This window comes from Dermochelys coriacea, chromosome 23 (assembly GCF_009764565.3).
Source record: "Dermochelys coriacea isolate rDerCor1 chromosome 23, rDerCor1.pri.v4, whole genome shotgun sequence".
In the NCBI taxonomy this organism is placed as follows: domain Eukaryota; kingdom Metazoa; phylum Chordata; order Testudines; family Dermochelyidae; genus Dermochelys; species Dermochelys coriacea.
The window spans coordinates 12,944,441-12,960,129 of NC_050090.1; the positions used below are offsets into that span (position 1 = coordinate 12,944,441).

The window sequence follows — 15,689 nt, forward strand, 5'->3', positions numbered from 1 at the left end:
GGAGGGCTGGGGGATCGGGGGGCAGGTTGGGGGGCTCCAGGGGGCAGGTTGGGGGGATCGGGGCTCCCAGGGGGAGGGCTGGGGGATCGGGAGGCCCCGGGGGCAGGTTGGGTGCACTGGAGGGCCCCAGAGGACGGGTTGGGGGGATCGGGGGGCTCCAGGGAGCAGGTTGGGGGGATCGGGGTCCCACCCACCAGCGCCGCGCGGTGACTGTCCCGGTCGCTGTCCGGCCCGGCTCGGTCGGTCTCTCCCCGCGGGTCCCGGCCCGGCTGCGTGGGGGGCGCTGGGGCCGGTCACGGGCGGGCTCTGCAGGCTGGGGGGGACCGCGGGCCGGTGATGTCACAGCTGCCCCGATAAAGCGGGGGGGCAGCAGCTGCGACCTCCCCCCCCACATGTGAAAAGCCCCCACCTGCCGGTCACCCGACACCGCCACTCGCGCTGCTGGCTCAGCAGGGACCCGCCCCCATGGGCTGACCCTAGACCCCACCCCCCTCCCAGAGCCCGGGAGAACCCAGGAGTCCTGGGTTTGACCAGGAGGGGGGATGTGACTCTTGCGCCTTCACGAGTTAGTACGGGGTCGGGGGCGTGTGTGAGAGTCAGGACTCCTGGGTCCTTTTCCTGGCTCAGCACCTGAACTCCTCACTCCTCAGACACAGAGTCACCGAGATCGGGGCCCCGTCGCGCCGGGTGCTGCCCGGACACACAGTCACTGAGATCGGGGCCCCGTGGCGCCGGGCGCTGCCCAGACACAGTCGCCGAGATGGGGGCCCCGTCGCGCCAGGCGCTGCCCAGAAACAGAGTCACTGAGATCGGGCCCCGTGGGGCTGGCTGCTGCCCAGACACAGTTGCAGAGATTGGGGCCCCGTCGCGCCGGGCGCTGCCCGAACACAGTGTCGCCGAGATCGGGGCCCCGTCGGGCCGGGCGCTGCCCGGACACGGAGTCGCCGAGATCGGGGCCCCGTCACGCCAGGCGCTGCCCAGACACAGTCACCGAGATCGGGGCCTCGTCGTGCCAGGCGCTGCCCAGAAACAGAGTCACTGAGATCGGGCCCCGTGGGGCTGGCTGCTGCCCAGACACAGTTGCAGAGATTGGGGCCCCATCGCGCCGGGCGCTGCTCAGACACAGTGTCACCAAGATCGGGGCCCCTTCGCGCCGGGCGCTGCCCGGACACAGTGTCACCAAGATCGGGGCCCCTTCGCGCCGGGCGCTGCCCGGACACAGTGTCGCCGAGATCGGGGCCCCGTCGCGCCGGGTGCTGCCCGGACACAGTGTCTCCGAGATCGGGGCCCCGTCGGGCCGGGCGCTGCCCGGACACGGTGTCGCCAAGATCGGGGCCCCGTCGGGCCGGGCGCTGCCCGGACACGGAGTCACCGAGATCGGGGCCCCGTCGGGCCGGGCGCTGCCCGGACACGGAGTCGCCGAGATCGGGGCCCCGTCGGGCCAGGCGCTGCCCGGACACGGTGTCGCCGAGATCGGGGCCCCGTCGGGCCGGGCGCTGCCCGGACACGGAGTCGCCTTGATCGGGGCCCCGTCGGGCCGGGCGCTGCCCGGACACGGAGTCGCCGAGATCGGGGGCCCGTCGGGCCGGGCGCTGCCCGGACACGGAGTCGCCGAGATCGGGGGCCCGTCGGGCCGGGCGCTGCCCGGACACGGTGTCGCCGAGATCGGGGCCCCGTCGGGCCGGGCGCTGCCCGGACACGGAGTCGCCGAGATTGGGGCCCCGTCGGGCCGGGCGCTGCCCGGACACGGAGTCGCCGAGATCGGGGCCCCATCGGGCCGGGCGCTGCCCAGAAACAGAGTCACTGAGATCGGGGCCCCGTCGGGCCGGGCGCTGCCCGGACACGGAGTCGCCAAGATTGGGGCCCCCTCGCGCCGGGCACTGCCCAGACACAGCCACCGGGATCGGGGCCCCATCGCAGTAGGTGTGGCCTGGACACACGTGTTGGGAGCCCAGGGCAAGCCAGGGATCAGCACGCCGGGTGCCCTTTGCTGGCGGCTGCAGTGGGGCGCTGGGGGATCCCGCGACAGGTGGCACCTGTCTCTGGCTGTCCTTCCCGAGCTGGATTTCACTGACGCTGCGGATCAGTTTCAGCTGCGGGTATTTAGAGCCGACCTGATGCCCACCCTGCCCCCAGCCATGGTCCCTCCCACCCCGCACCCAGGCCCCACCTCTGCCTGGCCCTGTACCCCCATGTTCCCCCCCAGCCCCAGCTCCAGCCCCGTGCTGATGCTGAGCCAGACAGACGGCCAAACCAAAAGCACCTGCAGGGAAAATCCGGGTGGGGGTGAGATGGGCTCTGCCCCCTACTGGAGTGTGGGCTGGAGAAGGGCAGACAGGACTCCTGGGTTCCATCTCCGGCTGTAGAGGGGGGAGTGGTGTCTAATGTGTAGAGAAGGGGGGCTGGGAGTCAGGACTCCAGGGTTCTTTCCCCTTGCCTCTGTGGGGGCTGATCCCCGTCTCTGGGTGCCTGAGGGGTGGTTGGGGGGCAGGGCTGGGTGCTGTAGCTGTGAAGGGTCCCTGGAGGGGGCGGGGAGGGAGGGGTGGCGGCTGCAGCCAGGCGAGATGAGCTCATGCGTCTTTCCCCAGCTAAAGTTTCCAGGATTAAATCACGCCCGGGATTGACGCCATTGATAAATATAGACCCAGCCGGGATAGCTCTGCTCTGACCATTAGATACCACTCCCCTTCCCCAGCCAGCGACTGAACCCAGGAGGCCTGGCTCCCAGGCTCACCATGCTCTAACCACTAGGCCCCACTCCCCTCCCAGAGCTAGGGAGAGAACCCAGGAGTCCTGGCTCTCCCCACCCCCACCACAAACACACTAGCAGGGGCAGCATTGGTCTCTGTCTCACACACACTCAGACCCGGCAGCTGGGAGAGGCCCCCAGCACCCCCTGCTGGCAGAGATGGGCGCTGACACAGAGACAGGGTTTATTGCTACACACAGTGGAATACACAGTTCGTCCAAGCCCAAGGGCTACGGGAACCCCATCGGGGTCCCCGCTCTCCCAGAGGGGAGGCACTTTGGGGGGCTATTGGGGTAAATCCCCCCACTGTCCAAGCCCTGTGATGTCTGCCCCCCCACGCTGCGGAGCCCGGGTAGGTGGGTCGGGCGTCGGCAGGCACTCGGTGACCTTGGTGCCAGCTGCGCTCACTGGCCGCCCTCCAGCCCATGGGCCGCCCGCTGGTTGGCTGGCAACGAGGCCTGCTCCAGGTCCCAGAGGAAACGGCGCAGGTGGCACAACTGGCGGTGGAGGGTGTCGTCTGTCACCGGGGCCGTGGGGCAGAGCCGGAACCCCTCGTTGGGCAGGATCAGGGGTGGGTGGTCAGAGAAACTCTCGAAGATCTCACCTGGGGGAGGGGAGAGGGGTGAGAGCTGGCAGGGCTGTGGATCGGGGGTGAGGGGCGCCGGCGGGCCTGGGGGAGAGCAGGGGTGCGGGTCAAGAGTGAGGGGTGCCGGAGGGGCTGGGGGGGACAGGGCTGGGCTGGCAGGGGGCTGCGGGTCGGGAGTGAGGGGTGCTGGCAGAGCTTAGGGGGGACAGGGCTGAGCTGCGGGTCGGGGGCGAGGGGTGCTGGCGGGGCTGGGGCTGCAGGTCGGGGGCGAGGGGTGTTGGCAGGGCTGGGGGGGCAGGGGTGTGGGTCCGGAGTGAGGGGCGCCAGCGGGGAGGGGGGGCAGGGCTGAGCTGTCAGGGGCTGCAGGTCGAGAGTGAGGGGCGCCGGCAGGGCTGGGGGGGCGGGTCAGGGGTGAGGGGCACCAGCGGGGCTGGTGGGGGGAGGGCTGCAGGTCAGGAGTGAGGGGTGCCAGCGGGCCTGGGAGGGGCAGGGCTGGGCTGGCAGGGGGCTGCGGGTCAGGAGTGAGGGGCGCCGGCAGAGCTTGGGGGGGGGCAAGGCTGAGCTGTCAGGGGCTGCGGGTTGGGGGCGAGGGGCGCCAGCAGAGCTTGGGGGGAGGCAGGGCTGAGCTGTCAGGGGCTGTGGGTCAGGGGTGAGGGGCGCCGGCGGGGCTGTGGGGGGCAGGGCTGAGCTGTCAGGGGTTGCGGGTTGGGGGCGAGGGGCGCCGGTGGGGGTGGGGGGGGTGGGGCGGGAGTGAGGGGCGCCGGCACTCACTGTTCGCCATCTCCTCCCTCTCCTGCGGCGGGGGGCTCCAGCCCTCGGGGTACGGGCGCCCCAGCCCCAGGTGGTAGTTGCTCAGCACATGGTGGAGCTGGGCGGGCGTCAGGGCCGGGTAGTCGCTGCGCAGCCGGGACCAGGTCGCCTGGGGGGAGTCGAGAGACGCTGAGATCCCTGGGAGCTGCAGGAGGATGGTGCCCCCTAGAGGGGAAAGATCCCCCCCCCCGTGCCCCCTTCTCCGCCACTCTGAGCCAGCCAGTCGCCGCCCCAGATGGGAGCCAGCGCCCCCTGGAGGGGAAAGGCCCCCTGCCCCATTCCCCCAGCGGCACTGTGGCCGCAGTGCCCCATGCAGGCTGCCCCTCACCTTGACCAGGCTGGTCTTGGGCACGCAGAGCAGGTTGGCGGTGGTGGAGAGCTTGCGGAAGAACTCGGCGGCGATGTCGCCCAGCCCCATGCCCTGCAGCCAGTCCAGCACCAGGTCCAGGTTGGTGCGGATCTGCACGGCCTTGGCCCACTGGTAGAAGGGCCCCCCGGTGCCTGCCGACGGGAGCAGGAGACCCACCGTCACAGCAGGGTGGGGCTGGATGGGACCCCCGGGGCAGCTGGGCCTCGACCCCGCGCTGAGGCAGGATCCAGCCACCCACCCTCCAACCCATCCGTCCGTCCATCTGTGCACCTTAACTCCCGGCTGTCCCCCCGGCTTCCCTCCCATCCGTCCCCCCTGACTCCCCCCTGACTTCCCCTTCGGCCATCCCTCCGCATACCCTCCCATCCATCCCCCAGCCCCCCCTCCCACCCGTCCCCCCTGCCTTCCCCATGCCTTCCCTCTCACCCATCTCCCAGCTGTCCCCCCGCCTTCCTCCTGCCCTCCCCCTGCCTTCCCTCCCATCCTTCACCCCCCGCCTTCCGCCCGGCCACCCCCCTGCCTTCTCTCCCCCCATCCCCCTGCCTCCCCCCCCGGCCATACCCCCGCCTTTCCTCCCACCCGTCCCCCCACCTTCCCTCCTGGCCGTCCCCCCGCTTTCCCAACCCCCCACCCCTTCCATCCACCCCTGCCCAGCCTCTTGTCCTGACTACTCACCCACCAGGAGACATGATGAATATGAGGGGGGAGGGGGGGTGAAGCAGACTGTGATGTGTGGGGGTGTGATGTCACTGTGTGGGAGGCCATGAGGCGGGGGGCAGGGAGCCAGGGGTTGAGACTGGGGGAAGGGGGCAAGACATACGGCTAGGAGCCCTGCCCCAAAGTCAGGATTTGGGGTAACCCCAGCGACCCCCCATTCCCCCTCTGGGATCAACCCTTCCCAACCCCACAGTGGTTCCTGGGCCCCCACTGACTGAGCCCCCACTCCCGACTCCCTACACATCCCTGCCCCTCATGGCCCTCCCCTCCAGCCTTGGTTCCTGGCTCAGTGGGGGTGGGGAGTACCAGTTTCCTGCCCTGCCCCAGGGCCCATGGGCAGGAAGGAGCTGCCTTCCTGCTGATCCCGGGATGGGACAATGAGAGGAAACGGGGAAGGGGAGGGTGGCTGGGATTTTGGGCTGCCTGTGATTCACTGAGTCTAGCTCATGAGAATGGTGGCTCTGTCAGAGCTGGGGAGAGAACCCAGGAGTCCTGGCTGCCAGCCTCCCCACCCCCGCTCTATCCACTAGACCCCGGTCCCCTCCCAGAGCCAGGGAGAGAACCCAGGCATCCCAGCCCCTAGCCACTCACCTCTCTCCATGAGGGTGTTGAAGAGGGAGGCGTTGGAGAAGAAGAAGAGGTAGCCGAAGGTCTGGGATACCAGGTCGGGGTGCAACTCACACTCCCGGGTCAGCTCCAGCGTGGCCTGGTAGATGGCCAGGGTGCCACGGATGCCCTCAGGCATGGTGCTCAGCTCCTGGGCATGGGACAGGTCCGCTGCGGCAGTGAAGGGGTTACTGTCCAGCAGGGCAGGCAGGGCCGAGTACAGCGTCTGCCCAGAAAGGAAAGGGTTAAACGCCAGGCAGGGGCTGCAATAAGCCAACAGGGCTTTAGGGGGCGCTGGGCTGCAGGGAGCGGGCGGTTCAGCAGGGGGCGCTCTCCCCAGGTAGGCAGGCAGGGCTGGCCTTAGGGGGCGGCTGGGCTCACCTTGGTCAGGTAATACACCGACTGCTGGAACGTGGACATGATGACCTCGTCCAGCACCGCCATGGCCTCGTCGCAGGTCTCCAGGTCGCTGGACAGCAAAGCATCATGGGAACTTCCTGGAGAGGACAAAGGGGGCCAGCTGTGGGGCTCTCTGTGAGCCGGGCTCCCTGCTGAGCTAATCCCATCCCCCTGGGATTCACCCCACCATCCCCCACTGGGGAGAGAACCCAGGCGTCCTGGCTCCCAGCCCCCTGCTCTAACCGCTAGTAGCCCCTACTCCCCTCCCAGAGCTGGGGAGAGAACCCAGGAGCCCTGGCTCCCAGCCCCCTCCACCTGCTCTAACCACTAGCCCCTACTCCCCTCCCAGAGCCGGGGAGAGAACCCAGGAGTCCTGCTCACCCTCCAGGTCGAGTTCTTTCTCCATGTCCAGCACTTTCTTCTGGACCAGGTTGAGCAGCTCCATTGCGTTGGCCATCCAGAGCATCAGGGGGCGCAAGTCAGCTGCCACCTCTTCGATGCTGAGCGCCCCCACCTGGCCCTTGTCCTGCTGGCTGGAGAGGAGAGAGGAGTGGGGGGAGCAACTGGGGGATCATCAGAGCTGCTGGGACACCCTCCCCCCACCTTGGGCCCTTTGGGACCCCAAGCAGTTCTTAGCAGCTTCCATTGGGACATACTTAGCCGTGAATGGGTTAACGGCCCCCTGGGTGGATGCGGGGGCGGGTATCTGGGGACCCCTCACCCAACACTGGGATGCGGCACCTCTGGGCTGGGGTGTGGGGGCTGGGTATCCGGGGACCCCTTGCCTGACGCTGGGACGCGGCCCCTCTGGGGTGGGGGCTGCGTATATGGGGACCCCTTGCCCGGTGCTGGGAAGTGGCCCCTCTGGGATGGGGTGTGGGGGCTGGATATATGGAGACCCCTCACCCGGTGCTGGGACGTGGCCCCTCTGGGGTGGGGCACAGGGACTGGGTATCTGGGGTCCCCTCACCCGGCACTAAGATGCAACCCCTCTGGCGTGGGGTTGGAGTCTGAGGACAGAGCACCCCCTACCCTGCCCGCTGCCGCAGAGGAGGGCGTGACAGGGAGCCCCCATGCCCAGGGTGGGGTGTGGCTGGGGTCCCGGGGTCTCACTCACTTCTCCGGCTGCCGGTCCCCAACTTCCTTGATCTTCTCCTGGCAGGGAAGAGAGAACGGATCTGGAACGGGCCATGGGGCTCCTGTCACATTCCCCCAGCCCTGACCCCCGATACACAGGGGGACCCCATCCCCATCCCTGCCCCCACCCTGGGATACACAAGGGCCCCCACCCCCAGCCCTGCCCCAACCCTGGGATACACAGCAGGCCCTGCCCCCAGCCATTCTTCCCTCAGCCCTTCCCCCATTCTGGGAGGGGTCCCCGACCCCCAGGGGCGGATTGGGGTTTTGTAGGGACCTGGGCCACACCAAGTGGGGGCCCATTTCCCATCCCGTCCATCTGCAGTCCGTCTGCCCCCGCCCCCCCGTGCGCTGCTGCCGGGGTCATGGGGTCAGGGCAGGGGGCTTGCCCCGCCTCCTGCCTGGCACTCCAACCCCCACGCCCCTCGCAGGAGCGCTGGGTGGGCAGACAGAGCGGGTCAGGGCACCCATTTTTCCGGGGCCCCCCAATTGGCCGGGGTCCTGGGCACGGGCCCCCATTGGCCTAATGGCGAATCCGCCACTGCTGATCCCCAGCCTCAAGCCCCCGTCCCATCCCCCGTCTCGTTACCCAGACGGCCTCCTTGACCAGCTGGGCCATCCTGGCCAGCAGGCGGGGGAAGTGGCCGGGCTCCAGCACGCGGGTGGAGTGCTCCAGGCACAGGTCCAGGAGGAAAGCCGGGGCCAGGTTGAACCCAGTGGCCCCCTGGAGCCGGACGATCTCCCTCAGCAGCGCCTCCTCCTCCTGGGGCCGGTAGCGCAGCTCGGGCTCCCGGCTCTCCACGTAGGCCTGGAAGGCGTCCTGCCTCTCCTGGAGGGAGCGCCCGCAGGCCTGGCATGAGAAGGCGCCCGCCAGCCCGGGCGAGACCCAGGGCCGGGGCAGCCAGGCCGGCCGAGGCTGGGGGGTCCGGGGGTCTTTGTACATGAAGAGGAAGTGCTGGCCCAGCCCCAGCAGGTCCCCCGGGTGCAGCTCAGCCTCGCGCACCAGGGCCCCCCCGTTGAGGGTGACGGCTGCTCCCCGGAAGGGCCGCACCAGAGCCAGCCCTGGGGCCGGCTCGGCCTCCCGCACGCAGCAGTGACGGGGCAGGATGTCCGGGGCACAGAGGAAGGTGTCCACGTAGCCCCCCTTGTCGGGCTGGGGGCGGCGCCCGAAGACGTGCCGGCGCCGGGTCATCACGTAGATCACAAAATCCTGGGGGGTGAGGGGAGAAAATGGCATAAAAACGGGAGTGGCATCGAACGTGGGCCTGCCCCGCCCTCTGGGGGGGAATGGGCTCTCCCGCCATACCACCCCCGCTCTCTGGGGGGGAAATGGGCTCTCCCGCCATACCACCCCTGCTCTCTGGGGGGAAAGGGCTCTCCCACTGCACCACCCCTACCCTCTGGGGGGAATGGGCACTCCCACCATGCCACACCCACCATGCCATCCTGGCCCTCTGGGGGGCAATGTGCTCTCTCCCACTGTGGCACCCCACCACTCTTGGGGGGGGGGAATCTCCCAAGAATCCTCTCTATTTTCTATGGTAAAATGGGCTCTTCCATTACTGCACCCACCCTGTACCCCATCTCCTGGGGTGCTCCCACCACCCCTTCCCTCCCCCACGGCGAACCCGGAGGGTGCAAAGCATTATGGGAAAGCTGTGCTCCCAGCGTGCTCTCTGCTGGACAACAGTGGAGAGCAAATGGTCCTGGGGGCTGGAGTCACAGCACCTCCTACTGACCTCGCCCCACAGCACAGCACCCCCTACTGAGATATTCCCTGCAGCCCAGTTCCCCCTACTGACCCCCACTCTGCTCCCCGCAGCCCAGCACCCCCTGCTGAGCCCCCGCTCCCTGCAGCCCAGCATCCCACAGAGCCCCCTGCCCTACCTGCTTGTCGCAGCCAAGCAGCAGCAGGAAGTAGGGGTGCTGGGTGGGGGGCTGGATCAGGCACTGGGACAGCTGCTCCAGGTTGGCCCCGTCCGCCAAGTCCTCGGCGTCCCCGGACTTGGCGCCCCCGTCCGCCGGCTCTGCCTCCTGGGCCGGGGCCATCTCCCCCTCCTGCTCCTCGCCGGCCGGCCCCACCTCGGCGCCCGCCACGCTCAGTACGGCCTTGCGCTCGCGCCGCTTGCGGGCGCTCAGGTTCATGTCACTGATGCTGCGGCGTAGCGACAGGTTGTCGGCCCGCTCCTTGGGTGCCGGGCCCCCTGAGGCCGCCCGTGAGCGGCTCTTCTGCAGCCGCCGTGCCTGGGCGTTGATGCCTGGATCACGAGAAGGGGGAGCCTCAGAGGGGGCTGGCTGGTTCTCCAATCCGGGGGTTTCACAGACCCCCAGCCCAGTTCCCTGCCCTGGGGGTTTCAGGGATTCTCCCCCTGTAGCTCCAAGCCAGGACATAACTGGGGGCCCAATGGCTCCGAACTTGGGGACGACAGAGGATCCCGTGGCTCCTGGCTGCAGGAATATGGGGAGGGGCATGTCTCTGAGCCAGGAGATGACTGGGGAACCCCATAGCTTCTGGCTGGGAGATGACCAGGGGTCCTGTGGCTCCCGGCCTGGGATGACCCGGGGGTCCCATGGCTCCCAGCCTGGCATGCCCGTTGGTACCGTGGCTCCCGGCCTGGGATGACCTGGGGGTCCCGTGGCTCCCAGCCTGGCATGCCCGTTGGTGCCGTGGCTCCCGGCCTGGGATGACCTGGGGGTCCCGTGGCTCCCGGCCTGGGATGACCTGGGGGTCCCGTGGCTCCCGCCCTGGGACGACCCAGGGAACGGGGGCAACCCCCTTGCAGCCTCACCCGCCGTCTCGTTATCCTCGGCCTCGCCAACCCGCTCCACTTCACACCGGCGCCGCACCTCGAAGCGCCGTGACAGGCCGGCCTTGGGCTTCCACACGTCCTGCAGCACCAGGGGCCGCTCGGTGTCGCCCACGGGGCGCAGGTGCTCGGCCTGCCAGGCCCCGCCGGGCCCCTCGAAGCGGCCCACCACGTCGCACAGCACGTAGCCCCCCTCCTCCTCCTCCGGTGCCACCCCATAGCGCTCCAGTGCCTCCCGCACCAGCTGGCGCGCCGTGGAGCGTGGCGTGGCCAGCACGCTCTTGTAGTTGGCCCCCCGGGAGATGGCTCCCCCGAAGATCTTCAGGATGCCCGGGAGCTGGGGCTGGCTGGACAGCTCCACCAGGTCCTCGGGCACCGGGTTGATGAGATCCGCCAGCTTCTTCTCGCTGCCCCAGCGCCCGCCCCCCACGCCCGCTCCACTGCTGGGGCTGCGGTGGAACAGGTTGGAGAGGCGCTTGTGGCGGCCCACCTTCGCCTTGCTGGGGGGCCGCAGCTCTACAGTCTCGCTGCCACGGCTGGCCGTGTCTGAGGAGGTGGACCTGGGGAGGGAAGGCAGGAGGCCGGGCTAGATGGGCCTGTTGCTCTGAGAGGAGTGGGGAGGCTGGGAGTGTGGGCTGGAGGGGTCCGTGGGGCTGGCCTAGGGGGGCAGGGAGGGGGCAATATTGGGGGAGATGGGGCCATGGACTGACTGGGGGACAGGAAGGAGCAAGATACTGAGATAGATGGGCCTGTGGGTCTGATCTGGGGGCAGGAGGGTGCGGGATACCAGGGTAGACGGGCCCGTGGGTCTGATCCGGGGGGCAGAATATCGGGGTAGCTAGGCTGTGAGGCGCTCCAGGGGGCAGGAGGGAGGGGTGTTCCAGGGGGCAGGAGGCAGGGGGCCGGTACCTGACAGAGCCCACGCTGGGCCAGCGGCGGCTCATCTTGACGAAGTGTTTCTTGGGCGAGTTGATCCAGAGCCCGACGGGGAAGTGGAGTTTCCCGAAGCGGGGGCTGCCCTCCTTCCGCTCCTCCGAGAACATGGTGCAGGGGGCGCCAGGCACCTGGGGGGACACGGCCATGGCAGAGCTCTGGCGGGAGCAGGGCAGTTGTGCCAGGGGCAGGGGCACAGCCAGACAGGTTGGGAGCCGGCAGACAGACCTGGCAGAGGGCGCTGGTGAGGGGCCAGGAGGTTGCAGGATGCGTGGGAGGGTAGGATGGGGGCCAGGATGTTGGGGTGAGTGGGGGATGGAGGAAGGTTGGGGGCCGGGATCCTGGGACAAGTGGGGGATGGGGGTAGGTTGGGGGCCAGGAGGTTGCAGGGTGTGGGGGAGGGTAGGATGGGGGCCAGGATGTTGGGGTGAGTGGGGGATGGGGGTGGGTTGGGACCTGGGATGTTGGGGTGGATGGGGGTAGGTTGGGGCTCAGATGTTGAAGTGAGTGGAGGACGGAGGGTAGGATGGGGGTCAGGATGTTGGGGTGGGTGGGGGATAGGTTGGGGGCTGGAATGTTGGGGTGAGCGGGGGATGGGGGTAGGTTGGGGATCAGGATGTTGGGGTGAGTGGGGGATGGGGGTAGGTTGTGGGCTGGGATGTTGGGTCGAGTGGGGAATGGGGTTAGGTTGGGAGCCAGGATGTTGGAGCGAAGGGCGATGGAGTATATTGGGGGTCGGGATGTTGGGCTGAACGGGGAATGGGGGTAGGTTGGGGGCCGGGATGTTGGGGCAAAGGGGGATGGGAGTACATTAGAGGTTGGGATGTTGGGGTGAGTGGGGGATGGGGGAAGGTTGGGAGTTGGGGTGAGTGGGGGATGGGGGTACGTTGGATGCTGGGATGTTGGGGTGAGCGGGGGATGGGGGCGGGGTGGGATGTTGGGGGCCAGGTCTGGTCCTGCCAGCGCACAGCTAGTGGCTTCCACCAAGTTAGATTCGGCTGCAAGCCCCCCTCCCACTCTGCCTCAGAGCCAGCTGCATCGGGGCGGGATCCATGAAGGTGGAGGGACCCCAGGGCCATCCTGGGCTGTCTTTTGAGGCCCTTTATTGGTTCAAATGCTTCCCCCTCCCCAGGGCGAGATTCAGAGGGGACAAAGGTGCCACATCGGGGAGACCCCGATGCCCCAAAGCTGTAAGGAGCCTGGCTGGGATACCAGGACTCCTGGGTTCTGTCCCGCAGTCTGGGAGGGGGTGGGGGCTAGTGGTTAGAGCGAGGGCAGGGGCTGAGGGCCAGGACTCCTGGGTTCTATCTGAGCTCTGGAGCCCCCAATTACCTCCACTTTGCCCATCCGCCTGGCTAGCTGGCTTCCCCCCAATCACACCAATTTCCCCCTTCCCCTGGGCTGCCCTCCCGAATTACCCCCACTTTGCCCCTACCCCAAAGCCATAAGGAGCCTGGCTGGGCTACCAGGACTCCTAGGTTCTGTCCCCCACTCTGGGTGAGGAGTGGGGGCTAGTGGTCACAGCAGGGGGGGAGGCTCTCCCCGATCACCCCACTCCCCCCCAGATGGCTGCCCCCAATCACTTCGCTCTGCCCTTCCCCCCCGATGGCTGCCCCCAATCACCCCACTTCCCACGCCAGCTGGCTGCTCCTGATCTCCCCACTCCCCCCCAGTGGTCCCCGATCATCCCACTCCCCCCCCCGCTGGCTGGCCCCCGATCACCCCACTCTGCACCTCCCCCCGGCTGCCCCCGATCAACTCTCTCCCCCCGAGCTGCGCTGCCCCAGAGGAAAGCGGGGGGGGGGTTACCCAGTCCCGTCGGGGGGCCGGACGTCTCCTCTCCTGGGCTTCGCTCCCGCGCTCAGCTCCAGCCTGGGGGCTGCCCCGCCCGCCCCATGGCCCCTCGGTGGGGCGCGACCCCCAGCCCAGCCCCAGCTCTGCGGCCAGCCCGCTGCCAGTCGGGGCTGGAGTCACTGAGCGCAGATTTCCCCGGCCCCCGCCCGGCTAGGGTGGGGGGGCAGGAAAAGGAGCAGGGCCAGGAAGCGGGGCCCCTCCGACGGGGCGGGGGACACGGAGCTGGGGGCGGGGCTACAAGCGAGAGGGAGCGGTGGGGGGGGAAGGGTGCAAGGTGGGGGGCAAGAGGGAGTGATATGACGGCAGTGAGTGGGGGAGGGGCGGGATGTCTGGGGCAGCATGGGGGGAGAGGGTGCGATGGGGAGGCATGAGTGGTGGAGGGGCACAATGTGGGGGGCTGTGAGTGGGGGAGCGCTGTATGCTGGGGCAGGGGATGCGAGGAATGGTAGGGGTAGAATGGGGGCAGGGGCACGAGGGGGGATGCAATGTGTGAGGGGGTGGGGAGGCATGAGTGGGAAGGGGCACAAGGGGGGACCGTGAGTGGGGGAGGGAGCGTGGTGTGGGGGAGGGGGCAGTGGGAAGCACAGTGCAGGGGCAGGGGTATGATATGGGGAGCAGTGAATGGGGGAGGGGCACCATTGGGGGGCAATGGGTGTGGGGGAGAGGCATGAGGTGGGAGGGGAGGACACAGGATGTGGGGATAGTGGGTGGGAGGGAGAGGGCAGTGTCTGGGGGACAGGGCAGTGGGGGGAAGGGGTGCAGTGGGGGACCGTGGGGAGTGAAGGGGGGAGCAGGAAGGGTGGGGGCAGTGTGTGTGTATGGAGAGGGATGCGGGGGGGGCAGGGAGGGGATGCCCTGGGACTGGCCCAGCCTGCACCGCCCAGCGTCCCCACTAGGGCTTTCTGGGCCCAAACCCAGAGCTGGGGGGGATCTCCTCGGAGGGAGCGCTATGGGGACTAGAACACTTGGACTCCAGGGCCAAGTTATGGAACAAGCAGGTTTATTGTGGGGCTCTGAGGCGCCAGCAGGGAGAGTCGCTGTGGGGTGTGCTGCAGTGGGCAGGACCTCGCCACAGGGCAGGGCCTGTGGGTCTGCCTCCCCCACCAGCAGCAGCTGGGCCTAGATCCTGCCAGCGAAGGTGCCGTCATCCCGCTGCTCATCCCAATGCTTCACCTGGGGGGAGGGAAACGGGGTTAGGGGTGGGGGCCACATTGAGAGGGGCAGCTTCACACAGAGCAGGTCTCATCCCTCCCAGCAGGGGGCAGCCGAGCCACCCAGCCCCACGCACAGAGCAGGGCCCAGCCCCCCTCCCAGCAGGGGGTGGGGAATGAGGCAGGGGGCCTTTCCCCTGGGGGGTACTGGCTCTCATCCAGCCCCAGGGCAGGGCACTGGCTGGCTCAGGAGGGTAGGGACCTTTTCCCCTCCTCTCCCACTGAGTGCAGAGTGGGGGGGGTACCCCCAGGGTCCTGGCACCCCACATACCCAGGAGATGGGGCACAGGGACTTGTAGACCCGGTAGTACCACTGGCATGGCTTGATGTCCTTTCCCTTCGCCCCCAGTGTCTTCAGGCAGCGGTAATAGTCTGCAGGAAGACAGCACCCATTACCCTCTGCCACCACACGGAGGCGCCAGTGACCCAACCCTGCCACCCATCCCCTCATAGCCAAACTCCTGCCCCCAACTACAAGACCCCACTCCCCTCCCAGAGCTAGGGAGAGAACCCACGAGTCCTGGCTCCTAGTTTCCCCCCCACCTCCCGAGGGCCCTCTGCCACTCACCCAGGTAGTTCTGGTAGCAGTTGCGGGTCTGGTTGGTGTTGGGGAAGCGGGGGTCGAAGGGTGCAGTGCGGTAATACCCCCGGGAACCCTGGGGGGCACCCTTCTCCCCCCCGCCAGCTCCATAAGAGCTCTGCATTCCTGAAAAAGTAGGCACGTGAAAGTGGAGACTCACTCCCCTCCCAGAGTCAGAGAGAGAACCCAGGAGTCCTGGCTCTCAGCCCCCCTGCTCTAACCACTAGACCCTCCCTCTCCTCCCCTCCCCTCCCCTCCCCTCCCCTCCCAGAGCCGGGGAGAGAATCCAGGAGTTCTGCTTCCCAGCCCTGCTCCCTGAGCTCTGGCTGCTGGCCCCCACTCCCCTCCCAAAGCTGGGGCTCACCTGTGTCTCACCCCCAATGCCCCAAGCTAGTACAGTTGCGCTGAGCTTCTAAAGGGAACCTTTCCCTCTGCCCCCAGGGGCGCTCCTGGGATCTGTCCCAGACCCTCCCGGCCTGTGCCCCCCCACTGCTGGATCCCTCCCTGACTCCCCCAGCTGTCAGGATCCACCCATGACTAGTCCCTGGCCTGCACTCCCCACCCCCAGCCTGCGCTCCCCTCGCCGCCCCCCTAACTGCTGCGAGGATCCCTCCCTGACACGCCCCCCAGCGTGCGCTCCCCTTGCTGCCCCACCCCCTGCTGCCAGGCTCCCTGCGACACCCCCCCCCACTGCCAGAATCCTTCCCTGAACCCCAGCCTGCATTCCCCTCACTGCCCCCCTACCTGCTGCCAGGACCCCCCAAACCCCCCCAGCCTGCACTCGCCTCGCTGCCCCCCTACCTGCTGCCAGGACCCCTCCCTGACCCCCCCCAGCCTGCATTCCCCTCACTGCCCCCCTACCTGCTGCCAGGACCCCCCAAACCCCCCCAGCCTGCACTCGCCTCGCTGCCCCCCTACCTGCTGCCAGGA

General features: G+C 68.5%; 2 protein-coding genes across 3 annotated transcripts; both read right to left on the reverse strand.

The window, feature by feature from the left end:
• Positions 1-2,919: 2,919 nt before the first annotated feature.
• On the reverse strand, positions 2,920-13,101 carry RASIP1 (Ras interacting protein 1). 2 transcript variants are annotated; one of them, XM_038381114.2, is made up of 12 exons: positions 12,924-13,101; positions 11,091-11,245; positions 10,164-10,741; positions 9,262-9,632; positions 7,964-8,584; positions 7,355-7,392; positions 6,619-6,770; positions 6,220-6,335; positions 5,824-6,064; positions 4,474-4,646; positions 4,107-4,254; positions 2,920-3,353 (listed from the first exon to the last, which is right to left on the reverse strand). In XM_038381114.2, the coding sequence occupies exons 2-12, from the start codon at positions 11,222-11,224 to the stop codon at positions 3,154-3,156; spliced, it is 2,772 nt and encodes a 923-aa protein (XP_038237042.1). In that variant the 5' UTR covers positions 11,225-11,245; positions 12,924-13,101; the 3' UTR covers positions 2,920-3,153. The 2 variants fall into 2 exon arrangements, with proteins under 2 accessions (XP_038237042.1, XP_043357101.1); XM_043501166.1 differs by having other exon boundaries at positions 8,378-8,584; positions 12,924-13,100.
• Positions 13,102-13,898: 797 nt separating this feature from the next.
• LOC119846950 (cytochrome c oxidase subunit 6B1) lies at positions 13,899-14,973 on the reverse strand. Its single transcript, XM_038381209.2, has 3 exons — positions 14,748-14,973; positions 14,451-14,551; positions 13,899-14,141 (listed from the first exon to the last, which is right to left on the reverse strand). Exons 1-3 carry the CDS (start codon positions 14,881-14,883, stop codon positions 14,088-14,090), a joined length of 291 nt encoding a protein of 96 aa, XP_038237137.1. The 5' UTR covers positions 14,884-14,973; the 3' UTR covers positions 13,899-14,087.
• Between the last annotated feature and the right edge of the window lie 716 nt (positions 14,974-15,689).

Excerpts from the sequence above, each read along its gene's own strand:
- RASIP1 (XM_038381114.2), bottom strand. The coding sequence starts at position 11,224 with ATGTTCTCGGAGGAGCGGAAGGAGGGCAGCCCCCGCTTCGGGAAACTC. Across the intron at positions 8,585-9,261 it reads TGCTTGGCTGCGACAAGCAG|GATTTTGTGATCTACGTGAT; the intron begins GTAGGGCAGGGG and ends CTCACCCCCCAG. Across the intron at positions 4,255-4,473 it reads CCAAGACCAGCCTGGTCAAG|GCGACCTGGTCCCGGCTGCG; the intron begins GTGAGGGGCAGC and ends GACTCCCCCCAG.
- LOC119846950 (XM_038381209.2), bottom strand. The coding sequence starts at position 14,883 with ATGCAGAGCTCTTATGGAGCTGGCGGGGGGGAGAAGGGTGCCCCCCAG. Across the intron at positions 14,552-14,747 it reads CTGCTACCAGAACTACCTGG|ACTATTACCGCTGCCTGAAG; the intron begins GTGAGTGGCAGA and ends GTCTTCCTGCAG. Across the intron at positions 14,142-14,450 it reads CCCTGTGCCCCATCTCCTGG|GTGAAGCATTGGGATGAGCA; the intron begins GTATGTGGGGTG and ends CCCTCCCCCCAG.